An 18,005-nucleotide genomic window follows, 5' to 3' on the forward strand; every position below is an offset into this window, starting at 1 on the left:
AATGGGTTGAGTCAATCCCCAACTGGGATTTTAACTCTTTACTTGAGTGAACTGTTATAACCACATGCATCTCACTCATCTGAATGTAATCGTCGGAGGAAAAAAATACTCACTCCACTTTGCTGTCCAGCTCATAAGAGGTGCTGCTGGCCACTGACACCTGTGAAAATGAAAATTGCAACAGTGTGTTGATTACAGAACAATGTATGGTCTTCATTTTTAAGCAAATGGCTACATAAATATTGATTCCGTAAAATACATCCGTATTCTACGGGAAAGCCTTCAAAGGGTACCGATTGGGTTTCAGGACTCTTTTTTTCACAAGGATGCCTGGGAACGTTTTCCCAGTTATTCTTAATGAGTATTTTGCACGTGGGGGGAAACCAGATTAGACGGATTAATGAACTAAAAATGATCCTATGTTTTTTTGTTGTTGTTTAATTAACTGGGGCCCCTTTAAAAAGAAAGGCTGCTGCCACCACCATGCCTCCCGAAAGGCAGGAAACCCCCTACACGCTACGCCCAAAGTGATATGGCTGATGATTTTGACAACATCACCAAGCCCTGCCCATCACCTCCCGTCCAGCGAGTGAGAGACCGGAGACTGTTTCTGTGATATCCAATTGGCCGAGTAATCAAACCAATAAGCGGCAGGGTAATCGACGATTTGGCTAATCGGAGAGAGCCCTTATCTGCTTTCATCACTCTGGGGTCAATAACACGAGCACCACATTATGGAAAGTCAACAGTGGCCATAATATAAAGATTGACCCTCGCCATGATAATGTGGAATTGACATCATTGGCTCAGGTTCACTCGTTTACGGTGCATGAAAGAGCACTAACTAGTGTTTCGTGACGAAGGCGAATGACTGCCTTTACTAAAAAACGACAACATTATATGAATCCTGATATGGGTGCATTTAGATGCCCATAAAAATCCAAAATGTATCAGTTGCGTTGTATACCAATGACATTTCCCTGCAGTGGTTTGATGCTCCAGTGAATGCGATCGTTCAGGAAGGACGTTCCATGTACCTCATGAAATGAACCCTTTGGCCAATCGACTGCTGGATGAGGGCCTCCCCCCACCCCATGCCGTACTGGTCGTAGGGGTTGACTTGACCATACTTCACCACGCTGACCGGTGCTCATCGGTGAAGGCGAGGAACATAGACGAAATGGAAGCATAGTGCAGTACAACAGTGGAATGTTGCTGCATTTCTCTGTCCTGTCCACGACGGAGCCCCGATAGCACAACCACGAGGATATAAAATAGCCTGCTCGAGAAAAGTCTTGCCGTGTACTCACAGCGCTGTTTGGTCGATTCGCGGCTGCCTTCGGGCTCTCCGGCTGCAAAGAAACAGACGCAGAAAACGTAGTCAACGCTACGAAACCATTCGCTCGACATCTCACATGGAAGCCGGCTTCAGAGGGTTTTTTGCCGCATGTGCCCGGTAACTCTCCGGCGCGTTTTTGGTTCGTGTCGTGCGGTTTGCTCGGCACGATGCATCCCCTCATGCCAGCGGACAAACCCGTGACTCAGCCCGAACACGCAACAGACGGAGTGCCGTGTGCAACCTTGACCCAGAACATGACGCACATCCAAGTGTCTCACTGCGCAAACAAGCGATGGGACGGCGGCGTGATCTCTGTTGGCAGCCCAGTGTCTAAATGGTGGAAATTCCACATTCCCATGGCAATGGGCAAGTATCGTAGGATGATGACAAAGTGGTACATATTTAATCAACTCATCGACCGAGTGAACTTCTCATGGAAATAAATCGTGACCTTACGATTCCAGTGTGTCACATATTCGACTCACCAGGCAATTAGGTAGAGGCAGTGATGTGAAAAGTTCGGATATGTGAACATCTATGAAAAGTGCCAGTCACACCGTGGACACGTACTGCAGAGGGTGTGGGCGGTTAATTGGTTCAGGGTGGAAATGTGAACGTCAAATATCCGATTAGCATGGTAGGATACATGTGGTGTGAAAGAAGTTCAACATTTAACATTTTCAGTATTTTATAGGGGGGAAATTTAAATATCTGGATTAAAGCAAAACCAAAGTGTGTGATGGGGGTAACACTCAATCCCATGCAGATGGAACAGGTGTGATCCACATTTGCCATACCGCCATTTCTTGGCGAGTCAAAGCATGGCACCTCAATGCCCACGGGACAGAAGGTTTCGCAACATTTGTGGCAGTGATCCACCAACTGTCACTGCCTCCACAGCGTTGGGTCACAGGCCACGTGCCAGGCCGCCACTTCCCGTCTCAGACACACACGCGGGTAATAATGCTTTAAAGCCACAAGAGTAAAAAGTGAAACATTTACGTGATATTTCGATTTAAAGCTTTCGTGACTGCAGGGATTCATCTTCTTGGTTCTTTCGGTAAAGTCACGTAGAATGGAAATAATAAAATAATAAAAATAAAACATAATAAAATAATTCTCACGACGTTTCGGCCACAACGCAAGCAGCCGTCCTCAGGTGAACTCTGTCTTCTCGACAGACCTGTTCTTCACCTGAGGACGGCTGCTTGCGTTGTGGCCGAAACGTCGTGAGAATTATTTTATTATGTTTTATTTTTATTGTTTTATTATTTCCATTCTACGTGACTTTACCGAAAGAACCAAGAAGATTTACGTGATATATTCTGCCTTCAACAAGAACACTTCTAAGCACCACCAATGTTCTGCCTCCAGACTCAACATCTCACATTGCACGCAGACCACTACTGTACACCACTGGTTGTACCCTTGAGAGAGAAAAAAGTTGATATGTGTCCAGCTCTCATTTAACAACAATTATAGCGCCTGGCACTTGAGGCAACAGCAGTGCTGATATAGAGCTTGGATTCATTTTCAACGGTATTAGTCACTTGATTTAAGAGAATGGTGCTCTTTATTAAGGGAGAAATACATATGGCGAGTTGCCAAATAAGAGTGTCAATAATTCTCTCTCTCAGTCCACATTCTCACACACACAAACACTCTCTATTCCTGCGTATCCTTTGTCATCACGCATGTGGTACAAGTCTGATCCATCACAAATTCTCGACTCGGGTTGCAGTGTTCACATTCGTATGGTAGGGGCCAGTTTGTCTCGAAGACTTCCTTCCCAATAAGTGGGTTGATCCAGCACTCATGTTTTCTCCTACAACATCAGAGTGCAGCGCCACATTAAATACGCACTACAATAACAATAGTTTAAAGCGATTTGAAGCATTTGGGGGGGGGGGCAGAGCTTTGTGACGTCATACTTGAGGGGGGGTCTGACTTTTTGTGACGCCGTGTGACGAGGGGGGGGGGTCAAAAATCGTCCAAAATCGCGTGACGTAATTTATGGACGACCACTCACTCTCACCCACTCACTCACCACACTACAGGACAAAACACTTCTATCTGAGCGCCTTCCCTCACCCTGCTGGACTTTGGAATCCCCTCCCATGTTCTCTTATTCCAAATTCTAAATATACAAATATATTTCAAACAACAATGGGGCTCTGCTCAGCTAACTGCGAACTCTATGCCACTGGCAAAACGTCCCTCATTCCCATGGTGTGCGCAGTCTGTTCATAGAAAAGAAAAACATCGTTCTTGTTTACTACAAAGTTGTACTCGCTTTATCGATCCTAGAGGGATGATAGGCGAACACCAAGACTAACACCAAGCAGTATTCTTACTCACAATCTTCTGCTTGTGAGTTGAATATTTTAAATCACATCCGCGACCTGGCTGGATTAAGCAAAAAAAACAGTGAGAGTCAATATCGCACCACCTAAAAATCACGTAAAGGGAAATAATATTATTATTATTTTTATACAGCGAATTTTACCAGCAATGATATCCGTAGCATATTTAAACGTAAAACAGCTGGCAGGAGCGTAGAGGCCAAAGGTCATGCTAACAAACTGCGTAATAAAACTGGCAGTAAGGGGCCTCCCCGGGAGGCTTAGAGAGTCCCATGATCATTTCACGAGGAGGGTCCATGACAGGCACCGTTAGAGAGGTCGGGTGCCCTGACTCACGTTCAAGAACGGACCAACGTGCTCCTAGCCAACGCCTTTTGAGGGTCAGAGGTGTTTGGCTATGCCTTCACATGTTTGGGTAAGGTCTGCGAGCCTTAAACACACACGGCGAGTAAAACACATCGGAGGGAATTACTTAAAGGTGGTAAAAGTCTTCCGTTACTGTTTGCCGCGCTGTGCAATTGCTTTAATCATCACCATCAGCCATGGTCAATCTACTGCTGGACGGAGGCCTTCCACAGCCACCTCGAACGATCCTGTGATGTTAATTATAAACTGGTCAACAAAATAAAGAATTTTTTTCTGGCCTGGACTTTTGCAGCTGTTTTAGACTAATTTCAGGGTGCTGATTCCAAATCTGATCTCAGATTTGCTCTATCACATCTCATTTTATGCTATCGGCATACCCCATTTTCATTGATTTTACCCGAAATTAGCTCTGTCACTCATGATTGCAAGTTGTTGCGAGTCAGTGACTGCTTTAGTGTTAAAATATGGTGCTGTATTTTTAGGATAGTGTGTTTATAATATCATTTTATGTAGATATCCACATTTTATTTAATCTTTTTCTTCTGCAGTTTTTATTGAAAATGCAATATTTGATATCTCAAAACCTGACAAAAACTGATGCCAGATTTGGAATCAGCACCCCACAATTACCTTAAAACCGTTGGAATACCTTATGCCTGAAAAAGTGTGTTGACCAGTGTTATAATCGACCCAGCACTTGCACAAAAATGGACGTCGTTGCCCCATCTCCTGGATGCACGTCGTCTCTGAAGTATTCCATTTGCTAGCTGTTTTTGGTTTTGTTTTGTCAATTATGAAGAAGCCAGCCAGGTGGCTCCATGACGATAGCGTCCAACTCACAATAGGAAGCATGTGAGTTCAATTCCTGGTCAGGTGTCGATTGACTTTAACGACATGCCTTCGAGGTGAACGTCCTTCAAAAGGAATGTGGAATTTCCACTTCCGATCCAAGTCCACCAACAACGATGAGCGCTGCTCCAATTCTCATCCGAGCGGGGAGACACTTGTGAGTGTATTTTTTCGTGTTCATTGCTAATAAATAATGATTTCAAAGCCCAGCAACGATAAACCTGAGGTAGTAATCACAGAGAAACATTTTATTATTATTATTTTATTGATTCAAAAATGCAAAGTATTATTATTTTCAGAAATTGTGAAATTATGGGCAGCTTTAAAAATGAAATAGGTAGGTAGGTCACTTGAGTCGTTGTTAAAACTCCACTCGATACATGCCTTCGTCCTATGTTGATCTAAGTATCTTCCGGATTTCTCACATTTTTGGCCACGAGTGAAAGAATGCGGGACTGGGGTGCACGGATGATCTGTTGATATGGCTGAGAGGGGGGCCAGGGGAAGGACATGGAAATTAGAACTCTTTCACCGCCCCTGCTCCCTCAACCCAACCACCTACAAACCCACCCAGCAACTGCCCCACCACCACCAACGACCAACTACTGCTCTCAGGCGCAGCAGTAAAACTGTTCAAATTAAAACCGCCTTGGTTACAGATTGCAGGTTATGTCCTCTGGCTGCAGTGTGGTGCATACGTTTTAAAACATTTTTGGGTTGTGTTTGTTTTGTCTCGCCCGCCCTCCCCCCACCGTCGCCCACCAAAGTCGTTAGGATCCTCCGGAGCTTCTGGGATTTCCTGCGTTCCATGGGAAAGTCGCCGCCGAATGCGATTCTCCGTGGCAGCGGAGGAAGTGCGAAATTGTAAATTGGCTAAACGTGGATATTAAAATCCCTCATGGAATTTGCAATGAAAATTGGCCAAACAAAATTTCAGATAAGGAATAAAGAATGTCCATTCAAGTTGAAAATCACAATGCATTCCACAAAAGTTTAAGCCATTTTAATACCCATAAATATCCCAATTAAAAGATACAATTCCCAGGAGAAAACAAGAGCGAACATGACGTTTGTAAGGCTGTAAAAATATGTAAGGTACAAAGATAGGATGTTTAATTTTGGAAAGCGCAAGAGCGAATGTTTCACCACGTTATAACTTTGGCCACAAACTACAGAAGCAGCTATCTCCAGATGCATTGTGGGATTTAGATATGGGCTCTCCGATTATTAAAATGAACGATTACTCGACAGAGTATTGGTTTGATTTACTCGAACAATCGGATAACACAAGAATACTCTTTAGTTCTTTCGGTAAAGTCACGTAGGTAGAAAATAGAATAAAATAAATCACGACGTTTCGATCGCAACACAAGCGGTCGTCCTCAGAATAGTTTGAAGGAAAAAAAGGTCTCGCCTCTGTTCCAATGTGTGACGCTGGACGGGAGGTCACAGGCAGGGGCTGTTGACATCATCGGCGTCATCAGACACGTCACGTTAGACGTGGCTTTAAGAGGCGGCCGCCAATTTTGAGGGCCCCAAGTAATCGACCTCAATAAAGTCGTTGAGTATAAGTGTGAGTCAATTAATTGACATAATTGACGAATTGCCCCAGTTCTAGTGGGACTTCTCCGAATACACAATAAATAACCCCTAGCAATAACAAAAATAATTGAGTTAAGACCGTTGCAGTGCCTTCAAATTCAATACTCTTAGTTTTTTTCGGTAAAGTCACGTAAGTAAAAAGTAATAATAAAATAAAATAATAATAACTTAATATAACTAAATTAAATCACGATGTTTCGGAGGCAACACAAGTCTCCGTCTTCAGGTGGGACCGTCACAACCAAATTTACTGTATCATAAATTTACTGTATCATCTTGGTACAGTAAATTTGGCTGTGACGGTCCCACCTGAAGACGGAGACTTGTGTTGCCTCCGAAACGTCGTGATTTAATTGAGTTATTTTCATTTATTATTATTTTATTTTAGTATTATAAATTTTTACCTACGTGACTTTACCGAAAAAACCTAAGAGTAAGAATCCTTGCAGTCACGAAAGCTTCAAATCTAGAATTCAAATTCAATGTTGTGAATTAACCAAACTGAACTTTTCTTTTCCACCCTGTAATTAAATCCATTATCTTTTCTTCTTGTTCATGAACAATAATCAGCCCAGCCGCTTCAAGGTAGGGTTGGTGGATCACGCATAGATAGAGCCAGGGCTACGTTTCTCACCCGATATTTTCCAGAACGCTGCTAGGCCGGCCTAGAGTAGGGTTTATCGCTATAAGGCACTATCACTAGAGTACAAGGTACAACTATCCATTACAATCCATTATCATGGTGTGTCGTACATTTAACCATAAGCACTACTCACGCACATGTGTTTTTTTACCCACAACCGCAGACACAATCTACGGATCATGAAGACAAAACAAGGCAGGATTGATGCGGTGTGCAAAAATAATTTCCATAACAGCGTTTCGGACTGTCCCTGGTAATGAGTTTATGGCAGAAAACATAATTCCAGGCATAACGTGTCCATGCCGAGAACACGCTTCCGATGCCTGGTCGTCGACGAACCGGTGGCAAAAATCGAATTAGCGGCATTAGCGATGTTTGCTGCGTTGATGTGGGGGAGAAGAATGGCACGTGACGTGGACCAAGCGGACAAACATGCAGAGACCCAGGCAAAAAACCTGTGGCCATCTGTGCACTAACTACATTATCTGATAGTGTTGGCCTCCATAGCATCGGGTCTGTAATTTCATCTGACTACAACGAGCTGCTCCAGTTATATCTCATTCAAGGAGCAGTTGGCATCCACACATGGTTGAAGAAAAATTTGAATGATATGAAAGCATATACTCTGTGCGTTTGTTCATATACTACAGAGTGTATATTTATAAAGTTGTCGTACGTTATTCAAGAGAATTTGTGGTTGATATGTTAATGTTCTTTTAACACACCGTCCAAGTCTCTGTTCAGCATCAATCGTCATGACACGCCGGCACAGTAATGGCTAACTCTTCTCGAAGACAGAACAATACAGAGGCACAAGGAACCACAGACAATAGGGAAAGCCAGCAACCAGCTGGTCAGCTGGCATCAAATTCTCCCATAAGCTCTGCAAGTCCTCTATATATATGAAGGTGTTTTGGATACTTAAAAAAAGTGGAAGCAAACTGGAGCAACACCCACACGTGCAAGGGGGCAGCACCCTATCCCATGCAGATGGAACAGGTGGAGTCTAGGTTCAGCTGTACCGCATTCTCCTGGCGGACCAGGGGATAGCACCTTCTCGACACCAACGGCAACAGCAACGTCTTGTGTGCGATCCACTAACCCTAATTGCCTCCACAGCACTGGATTACAGGCGTGCGCTACCGCGGCCTGGCAAAACAGGTGTCAATGAAGGTATCATGCATTGTTAAAGAACTATATATAATTCGACTGAATTTAGAGCTGTATGGGTGAATGTTGGAATTAAGTGAAAATTTACGTCTTTGCTAAGAAAACCGAAAAAGCATTTAGTGATTGGTAACAGCGATCAGGAGCGTGTGAAACACGTGTAAAGACGGTCACTGCATCGCACGCTTTCAGATGCGCGTTTGCTACCATCTGGAACGCTCTTCCTTCCGATATTAGGAAGCCATTGAAGCTATGCCCTTTTAAATAATATAGATTGAAAACTCATTTCTTTATAACTCCTTTGTGTTTAGTTTGTTATCCCCCCCCCCACCTCCGATTAGTACAGTTCACGACGTAAGGTGCAAAAGATGTTCTAAATACATACACACTAATGCCACATCTGTGTTTCAGGTAAAATCGGGAAAAGGAGGTACACATGTACCGGAAGTGAGTGAACAAGTTAATGAGGCAGGCCACTTCTATGGACTTTTGAATATAGATGGAAAACTCATTTCTTTAGAAGTGCTTTTTGTGTTTAGTTTGTTGTCCTTCCCCCACACCTCCGATTAGCACGATTGGCTATGTACGATGCGAAAGAAGTTCATTACATATATACATACGAGCAGAGATGCTGGCAAACACCAGGGACTCCCCCCCCCCCTATCTCAACTACAGCTGGGCCGCCCGAGTAATGCGTTTATGTAATCGATTGCTCTACCGATTGAAGCGGTGTCAGTCCCATGATCCGGCTAATCAGATAACACAACCCGCACAAGATACTGGAGGTGGAGACGAAAAAAAATCCTCACCTCTGCTCCCAGCTGTGGCGCTGGACGGCGCGTTGATGGGCAAGGCTTAGCAACCTTCAGCCTCATCACGCGGGGCGTGGCTTGCAGAGGGTTTCCAGCATTCGGGAGGCAGGGTGTAATTTTTAAAGGCACTCGAGTAATCGACCGCAAGGACGGCGGTCGATTACAATTTGTCGTCGGTAAATCTAATTGGTTGACTAATTCTCCCAGATCTAATGTCAATGCGGCGTTGTGCAGCTGTGCGCATGACTGCGTCTGCATCGACCACAGACTCTGCCTGCCGTCATCACAGTTTGATGCCGAGCTGTTTATTTCGCTTGCGATTTCATTTGACTCACAGCCTCCTCTGTTCACACACTGGTGCAGTGGTCACCCTATACCTGTTTAATGTTTCTGTAACGTAATTTTAGAATTGCACAGTGATATATCTGAAAATAATCTGCTCCAGCCAAATCATGCATTATTTAACATTGATTTATGTTCGTGCGATTTTTTTTTATTTCTCATGTGATGACAAGGTTGTTTTTAGTTCTGATTCTTTTTCCTTCATTACTCTACTTTACTTTAATAATTTTTTTCTTTCTTTTGTCATGTTGGTGACCCGGGTCCCTCTTGCAAATGAGACTCTATCCCTGGTCCCTTGAGTTATTGACCTGGTTGAACAAACATAAACTTGAAATATTCTTGGTTCTTTCGGTAAAGTCACGTAGAATAGAAAAAAACCAAGTTAAAAAAGCTTTAAATCAACATAAACTTGAAACTTAAGGCTCATGCCTAGCAATGAGAAACGTGGTTGTGGAATTGGTGAATCACACAGAGATGTAGCTATGATGAGCATAAGCTCAATACGGCAGTGCCTATGAGAGGCAGTACAGCAAGGACATTTCCACTGTATCCTCATAGATTTGTATGTTTCGTCCAGAAGCTCCGATTAAATGGGTTGTACCGATGCATCGAGTTGTCATTTAGCGTTCATCTTCACGCTCACGATACAGCAGACATCGAATCACGTGTTTCAAATGTACGTGTTGAGATTAATATAAGTTCCATGCAATGACGTCACATGACCCTGCTGGCTGCTATGCTCATGACAATGTCAAAAACAATGATTGATTGTTGAACAGAATTACGACCGCCAATCATGACAATTGAATCATGAGAGGAGGGGCAAATCAATAAACCCCATACTCTTTGGTTCTTTCGGTAAAACCCCAATTGGTTACTGGCCAATCCTAAAACTACCCCGAAATTTTTTTTCGAAATATCTTGTGTAGAACCTCACGAAAATCAGTCTTAAAACTGAGTGAGGCTTTCGCGCAATGGAGCTATGCACTTTTAAATCTAATTTGAAAACTAACATATATATATGCCGCCACCCACACCTGACTCTTTCCAGATTATGGGCACGTTTCAAAATGTGCGATCTCAGTTCTGACAATGAGACGCAATGTTTTACTTGCATGGCACAGGCTCTTCAGTAGCACCCTTAACAAATATGAGCATCGGTGACTATATTCTGCAGGTTTAGAACTCATTGTTTCGTGTTTATTTTGTTGTCTTTCCCCCGCACATCCGATTATCGTGGTTGGCTAAATAAGGTGCGATATAAGTTCAACGTATGTACACACACACACATGTGTTTGGAAGTTCTTTGCAAATCCAGTGATGTACGTAGCGCCCCTCCCAATACCGCATATGTCCTTGGGGTTGTCTAACGATACTTGGCCACGCTGGTCAGTGCGGGTTGGTGATGGGTAAGGTGGGAGGGAGGTGGACCCAGTCTGGTTCATGTACCACCCGCCGCTGAATGTTAACCATGGCTGGGAATCAAACTCAGGGCGTCGGGGTAACAGCGCAGTGCACTAACAACTGCGCCACTGCTCCACCCCCTCCATTATTGTTTACACACATGAACGTCACCTAAATAAAGGGTTAATGGCGCTTAAAATCATGCCCACTTGAGTATTGTTTTAGAAAGTTCAATTTCACGCTACACAAAGCACCCAAATTCCCACAGCGAGCATAAACATTAAACAAAAACAATAGAACATTTATTTATATTTCACTGTAAATATTTCCGTCTCTGCCAACTCAATTTCAATTGTTAGTCGGATGATATAACGAATTGAAGAGATTTCCATGAAGGTCTCTCTCAGCAAATGGTGAGGAATATCGGCCTTCAGAAGATGACATTATGAAACTACTTCTAAAGTAGATGTGCTCTCAAGAAAAGTAGTTTATTTGTCACACGGCAATTAGGCACAAATATGTATTCTTCAGAGCTGGAATTTACCAATTTCGGTGACAAGCATAATTTATGATACTGTTTTTGTGCAAGTCATTGGTGACTGGGTTTGGACCGGTCAGTTGAGAAGCTGGTTCAATCACGGGTGGTTGACACATGGAGTCGCACTTGTACGCTGGAGGCTCAGTGGTCCAGACACGGTAATATTTATCTGAACACAATACATTACAACCTTTGGCTGTAAAAAAAACGAGACGGCGGTAAGTAAGGCAGGCTGTCTTTCATCCCGGCCTCATGAGAATGCAGGTCGCAACGATACATCTTCATTTGTCAAAACACTCACAGACAAAGAGAAAGTACAGCTGGGTGGGCTTAACCATACAAAGAGTAAATATATATATAATGCAATACAACGAATGAGTGAAACCTGAACTCTTGACTTACAGAGGCACGGCTTACCGATCGCTGCAAATCCATTAGATGATGAGGTGTGAACTGTGCTCGGTGGTACAGGCGTGAGTGAGAAAAGAGTCCAGCCGTATCATGTGTGACTCAAGCAGTATCATCGTCACTATCACCACCACCACCACTATCATTACTGCCGTGACCACGACTGTCATCGCTACCATCATGGTTATCACATTGATGATGATCACCACACAACCTCCACTATCATTACTGCCGTGACCACGACTGTCATCACTACCATCATGGTTATCACATTGATGATGATCACCACACAACCTCCACTATCATTACTGCCGTGACCACGACTGTCATCACTACCATCATGGTTATCACATTGATGATGATCACCATACAACCTCCACTATCATTACTGCCGTGACCACGACTGTCATCACTACCATCATGGTTATCACATTGATGATGATCACCACACCACTATCATTACTGCCGTGACCACGACTGTCATTGCTACCATCATGGTTATCACATTGATGATGATCACCACTACCACCACCACTATCACTACTGCCGTGACCACGACTATCATCACTACCACCACCATCATTACCTGTTCATCGCTGTCACCTCCGATGCGCAGGCATTCTACCTTTCTCGCAAAATCATGTTACAGGAGTCTTTTACACGACCAAAAAACTACATTTCTGCCAGGTTAAGATACACATTTTTGGCAATGTTAAATGGCAAAAGCTTGCTGGCAGGAGATCATGAGAGAGAGAAAGAAAGCCAGGTGTTATGGGTTAACGCGCCGTGATGGCTTACAGATGCACCACCTGCACTCCCCACTGCGCTAACTCATCAAGTTTTATCTCCATCACGCTCTCCTCAGTCTGACAAATACAAAGATCCCCCGCATAGCCTCCACATACTGTCCGGGCAAGTGTTGCTACAGCGAGCAACTATTACGGTCGGCACGACGAACGAGGGAGGGTGTTGTTGTGACTTGCACCACAGCCACAGCCACCTTTGTCTCCCCCGTCCCCGTCTTTACACACCACAACAGCCACTCATTCGAGGTTGCTTCGACCTGGATGAGGCCCCCAGCGTCCGTTCAGAGACCGCTCGCCACAGATGTTCGACTTTCGCCACGCCTGGGAATTGAACTCGGGCCGTCATGCTCATAACGCAGTGGCGCTGAGCACGACTGCTCGTCTTACTAACGCCAGCGAGCACACACCATTTAGATAGTTGCATAATGCGTGATGTGCACGGCACGTCATGCGTGCGAGCCACTGATAAGGACACGTGCGTGAATGAAATGAGCTGCACGATCTAAACAAGCAAAACCTGAGCTACACGCAAAGTGACCTTTCCCCAGAAAATGTCAACTTGAATATGTCACGCGACAGAACAGATTCGGCTGAATTGGTCTGACACAGAGTTCGATCGCTGCGAGTTCACACCGTGGTTTGTGATTGACTCTGACCATCATCCTAGTGTGGTCGATATGAATGCATTTCTCTTCAGGGGCCGTCCATAAATGACGTCACGCGATTTTTGACGATTTTTGACCCCCCCCCCCTCGTCACACGGCGTCACAAAAAGTCAGACCTCCCCCCCCCCGTCAAATATGACGTCACAAAGCTCTGCCCCCCCCCCCCCAATTAAACTATTGTCATTGTAGTGCGTATTTAATGTGGCGCTGCACTCTGATGTTGTAGGAGAAAACATTTATTAAAAAGTCTATGTAATGAAGTAGAACGTGTTGTCTATATTTATTTAAAGTTGCGCATTTTTACGTGACGTCACATTTCTCAAACCCCCCCCCCCCCTCGTCACACATCGTCACAAATGTCTGACCCCCCCCCCCCCCCCCAGGTGCGTTACGTCATTTATGGACGGCCCCTTATGAGTGGCCTATAGTATATGCCCCACAGTATGACTATTCTGGTCCCCGCCATAGCAATATGAAATGTCCACCACTCGCTCAATTCAGATAAGCGCCACGCAAACACAAATTTGAGACACTTGAAATGTTGACTCTTGCTTGCTGGAGGCCGTTGCCTTGTTGATATTTGGCCCTATCGTCGGAACGAGGAATATACACTACTGGTACAATGTGAGAAATTGGAGATTATCACCATTACTAGCCCGTTTGAGTGGGATATTAATAGCCAGTGCTCTGCACGTGATGTGTGCATGCTTGTATTGTGCACTCCGAACTCGGCCACCTGAGTTCGATTCCCAGCGATCGCCATCAGCAGTAGCGGGTGATATCTGAACCAGTGCCAGGCCTCCTAAAGTGTTGACATTACTTCATCACAATGTGATATCCCACTTCTCACGCACAACGTTACAGAAGACTCCGGGGCCGGCCCAGGACACGCTGGCGGGACGATGTCGCTCGGCTGGCCTGGGAACGCCTGGGAATTCCCCAGAGAAAACTCGAGTCTGTTTATAGCAGTGTATAGTGCAGTAGTGTATAGTGTAGTAGTGTAGTGTATAGTAGTGTATAGTGTAGTGTATAGTGTAGTGTATAGTGCAGTAGGGTAATGTAGTGTAAAGTGTAGTCGTGGATAGTGTAGTGTATAGTGTAGTTGTGTAGAGTATAGTGTAATGTATAGTGTAGTGTATAGTGTAGTAGTGTATAGTGTAGTAGTGTATAGTGTAGTAGTGTATAGTGTAGTAGTGTATAGTAATGTAGTGTATAGTGTAGTAGTGTATAGTGTAGTAGTGTATAGTAATGTAGTGTATAGTGTAGTAGTGTATAGTGTAGTGTATAGTGTAGTAGTGTATAGTGTAGTAGTGTATAGTAATGTAGTGTATAGTGTAGTAGTGTATAGTGTAGTGTATAGTGTAGTAGTGTATAGTGTAGTGTATAGTGTAGTAGTGTATAGTGTAGTGTATAGTGTAGTAGCGTATAGTCGTGTAGTGTATAGTGTAGTCGTGATAGTGTAGTGTATAGTGTAGTAGTGTATAGTGTAGTAGTGTATAGTAATGTAGTGTATAGTCTAGTCGTGGATAGTGTAGTGTATAATGTAGTAGTGTATAGTGTAGTAATGTATAGTAATGTAGTGTATAGTGTAGTGTATAGTGTAGTAGTGTATAGTAATGTAGTGTATAGTGTAGTGTATAGTGTAGTAGTGTATAGTAATGTAGTGTATAGTGTAGTGTATAATGTAGTAGTGCTATAGTAATGTAGTGCTATAGTCTGTCGCCAGGGCAAGGGAGGTGTGGACCGTCCACTACTCAGCACGCTGCCGCCGCGACCCTCACCAGGACAAGCGGACTGAGAAACGAACAAACGAGCATCCTCCTGTCACGACTTAACAATAATAGAAGGTTATTTATTTTTCGTTTAGGCCAAATCAATAATTAATAATAATATTGGAATGCGAAATCCTGTTACGTAAACAAAAGAGCATTTTCAAGATGCCGTATTTTTTTTTAAAGCAATTGACAGGCAAAGTGTATTGAGAAGGATATGAAAGCAACATTGTTGTTGTTCAGTCAAAAGGAATTCTTAAACTTGGGAAAGAAATGTACAATCTTCCCATTGGATGCAAACAGAATATATTTCAGCTGGTAAGGCTTAAACACGTCAATATTATTAATCCTTGGTCGTTTCTGCGTGGATTAAATATCGGCCGTTCTATAGGATTCGTGGCGGGGGGGGGGGTGTCAAGCGTACGTACGCAGGTGGGGAGAGGGGGGGGTGTAAAAAGTCCGCGTACGTACAGGGAGGGGGGTAGGGGTCAAGTTTTGACAGATTTTTGCGTACCTACTAAATGGATGTCCCCTATCTGCGTGTGTGTGTTTAGTTTTATTGACACAGCACAATTTTCTGTCTAATTATAAACTCTTAATTCGTGAACACCCTGCATCATCGTAACCATTGTAATGAATTAAGAGAAGCGCATCTCAGCAGGATCATTGTAACCACCAGTAGCAGTATCAGCAGTCTACCCACTGTTGAAACACGAGACGCAATATCACCACGCGCATCGTCAGTAGTCAAGGTCTATCCACTGCTGCACGAAGACATCAATATTATTTTCATCATCATCAGCAGCAGCAGCAGCATCATCATCAGCAGCATCATCATCAGCAGCAGCAGCAGCATAAGGAGCCTTAATCTGTCCACTGCAGGATGAAGGCATCATCATGCATATCACCATAAGTCTAGGTTGATCCACTGCTGCGTGAGGGTGTCATAATCACGACAATCATCATAATCAATGCATAATAGTCTACTGCTGAACAAGGTGATGCATTGCATTGTTGTGAATTCCCTAACGACGCAATTCTGCGTCCCCAGAGATATCTGACAGACACGCCGATTCGTCGCGGTCGTGCGTTTCATTTTTCGCTGTTGAGAAAACCACGACGCTCGCAATTTTAAAACCAACAATTAAATGTTCGAGACGTTCGAACGTTTTGTCAGCACTCAACACGCGCGCACGTGACACGCGCGCACATGGCACGCGCACGCGCGCGCCCACTCCCCGCGCCATCGCTTACCTGCGCCACGCACGACATGCACACAATCTCCGCCGTGCGCCTCTTCCGACCCCACAGTTTGGGCAGCCGCAAGGAAAGGGACGGCATCTTGGGGAGCTGGACCAGGCGGAGATCCCCGACAGCTCGGGAAGTCCACCGCGTGTGTGGTGGGGGGCGGGCGGGCGGCTCGCCACAATGTACGAAGTAAAAAAAAACTACTCGCGGAGGAAAACACACACCCAGCTACATAGCAACTAACTGATAAATCACTGGGAGTGTCCTTCCGAGCACACAGTTGTACTGCGTGCACGCGTGCGTGCGCGTGCGTGCGCGCGCCGAATGCCGTATTGCTGGCAGCGGGGGGGTGGGGGGTGGTGTGACTGTTATGGGCTGGGTAGTTTTCCTTCCCCGCAGCGTCTGGGCTGTGGCGTTTGCAGCGCAGTGGGCTCGCTAATGTGAGAATGTCCCGGGAATATGGATGCAGCTTGGGTGTGGTTTGGGGCGGGAAGTGCGGTTTGGCCCCGTCCACTTGGGTTGACGTTGGGGGCCGGCCGGGGTGCTTGGTGGAAGTGCTGGCGATTAGGGGACACGGGCTAGGAGGGAGGCAGTGAGGGAGGGGATGAAACGAGCGACCGATAACGGCAGGCAAGCTCAGCAAGGGAAGCCCTGCGGAGAATGGTTGGTAGAGGCCAACGCGTTGGGGTGTTCGTGTGATCATGAGTGGACAAGCACGCGTATCATCCGAGCAATGGGAAAGTCAGTTGCAATATAAAACAAGCAGTCGACGATAGAAAGTATTGATGAGCCAATATGTTTTGTTGTGTTGCTACGAAAGCACTTCGCTGTAATCTCTGAAGCTGGTTGACCGCAAGATTCCTCGGTATTCTCATCAAACAGGCCACGTTTGTCAATATTTGCTCATTGCTACAAGTATGCGAGTTTGTGCAAGAACACACAGCCAGAGTGTCTCTTACTCAAATTAGGGATGCCGAAGGTCCTCATCGCTGCTGAAATTACTAAACTAGTGGTGGGAATTCCACGTTCCCATGGCAAGGGCCAGTCCATTTATAGGGTGGCCAAGGACGACTTGCCACAAAGTGGTACCTCGGAATGAAAGGCTGTCGACACCCAACCAGGATTTAAACTCGTAATCTTCTGATTGTGAATCCTGCACTTGACCAGACGCAATGAATACAACCTTCATGAAGGCAAACATGCTGCAAACGATGCAGTGATTTGGGGGTTTTCATTTGAAGCTCAAGTAAATGCGTGGCTGCTCGAAGTCTGTTGTCCAGAAACTCACAGCAATATCATTTTGACGGAAACTGAAATAAATATATAAAAGCCCCAGCTGCCTAATACGTTAGAGTTTATAGTGTGTTTTCATTCCAGTCTCAGTTACAATAAAATCTCAGTTTCAGCTACTGTTACAATTTCATTTTTCCACTTTTGGTCACAGTAATCAAAGTTTTATTCGTTTTTTTTTATTGCAAGCCAAACTACAAATCACATTTATACGAGTCAGGTCATAGCTTCCAAAAATGTAGGAAATAAAACCCACGCGCATTTTAGTTTGATGTTTCCCGGTGTTGCAATTGAGTGTTGGAGAGAGTGTAAATGTGTCAAGAGTATTTTACTTTTTAAAAAGCCAACAGTGTGAGGTGTGACCAGGTGGCTCTAGGTCAGTGCTGAGCTG

General features: G+C 44.6%; 1 protein-coding gene across 4 annotated transcripts in view; it reads right to left on the reverse strand.

Moving 5' to 3' along the window:
* LOC144724539 (tensin-3-like) overlaps positions 1-18,005 on the reverse strand; it is a 96,455-nt gene that overhangs the window by 42,814 nt on the left and 35,636 nt on the right. For 2 of the 4 annotated variants that reach the window (XM_078603777.1, XM_078603776.1), the window contains exons 1-3: positions 16,331-16,676; positions 1,311-1,352; positions 114-160 (exon numbers count right to left, since the gene is read on the reverse strand). In XM_078603777.1, the coding sequence (XP_078459903.1) occupies positions 114-160; positions 1,311-1,352; positions 16,331-16,417 (176 nt within the window). In that variant the 5' untranslated portion in view covers positions 16,418-16,676. Of the gene's footprint in view, positions 1-113; positions 161-1,310; positions 1,353-16,330; positions 16,677-18,005 lie in introns of those variants that run through there. The other 2 variants (XM_078603775.1, XM_078603774.1) reach the window with 1 other exon arrangement.

Source organism: Lampetra planeri, chromosome 21, assembly GCF_965212315.1.
Source record: "Lampetra planeri chromosome 21, kcLamPlan1.2.h2, whole genome shotgun sequence".
Classification (NCBI taxonomy): domain Eukaryota; kingdom Metazoa; phylum Chordata; class Hyperoartia; order Petromyzontiformes; family Petromyzontidae; genus Lampetra; species Lampetra planeri.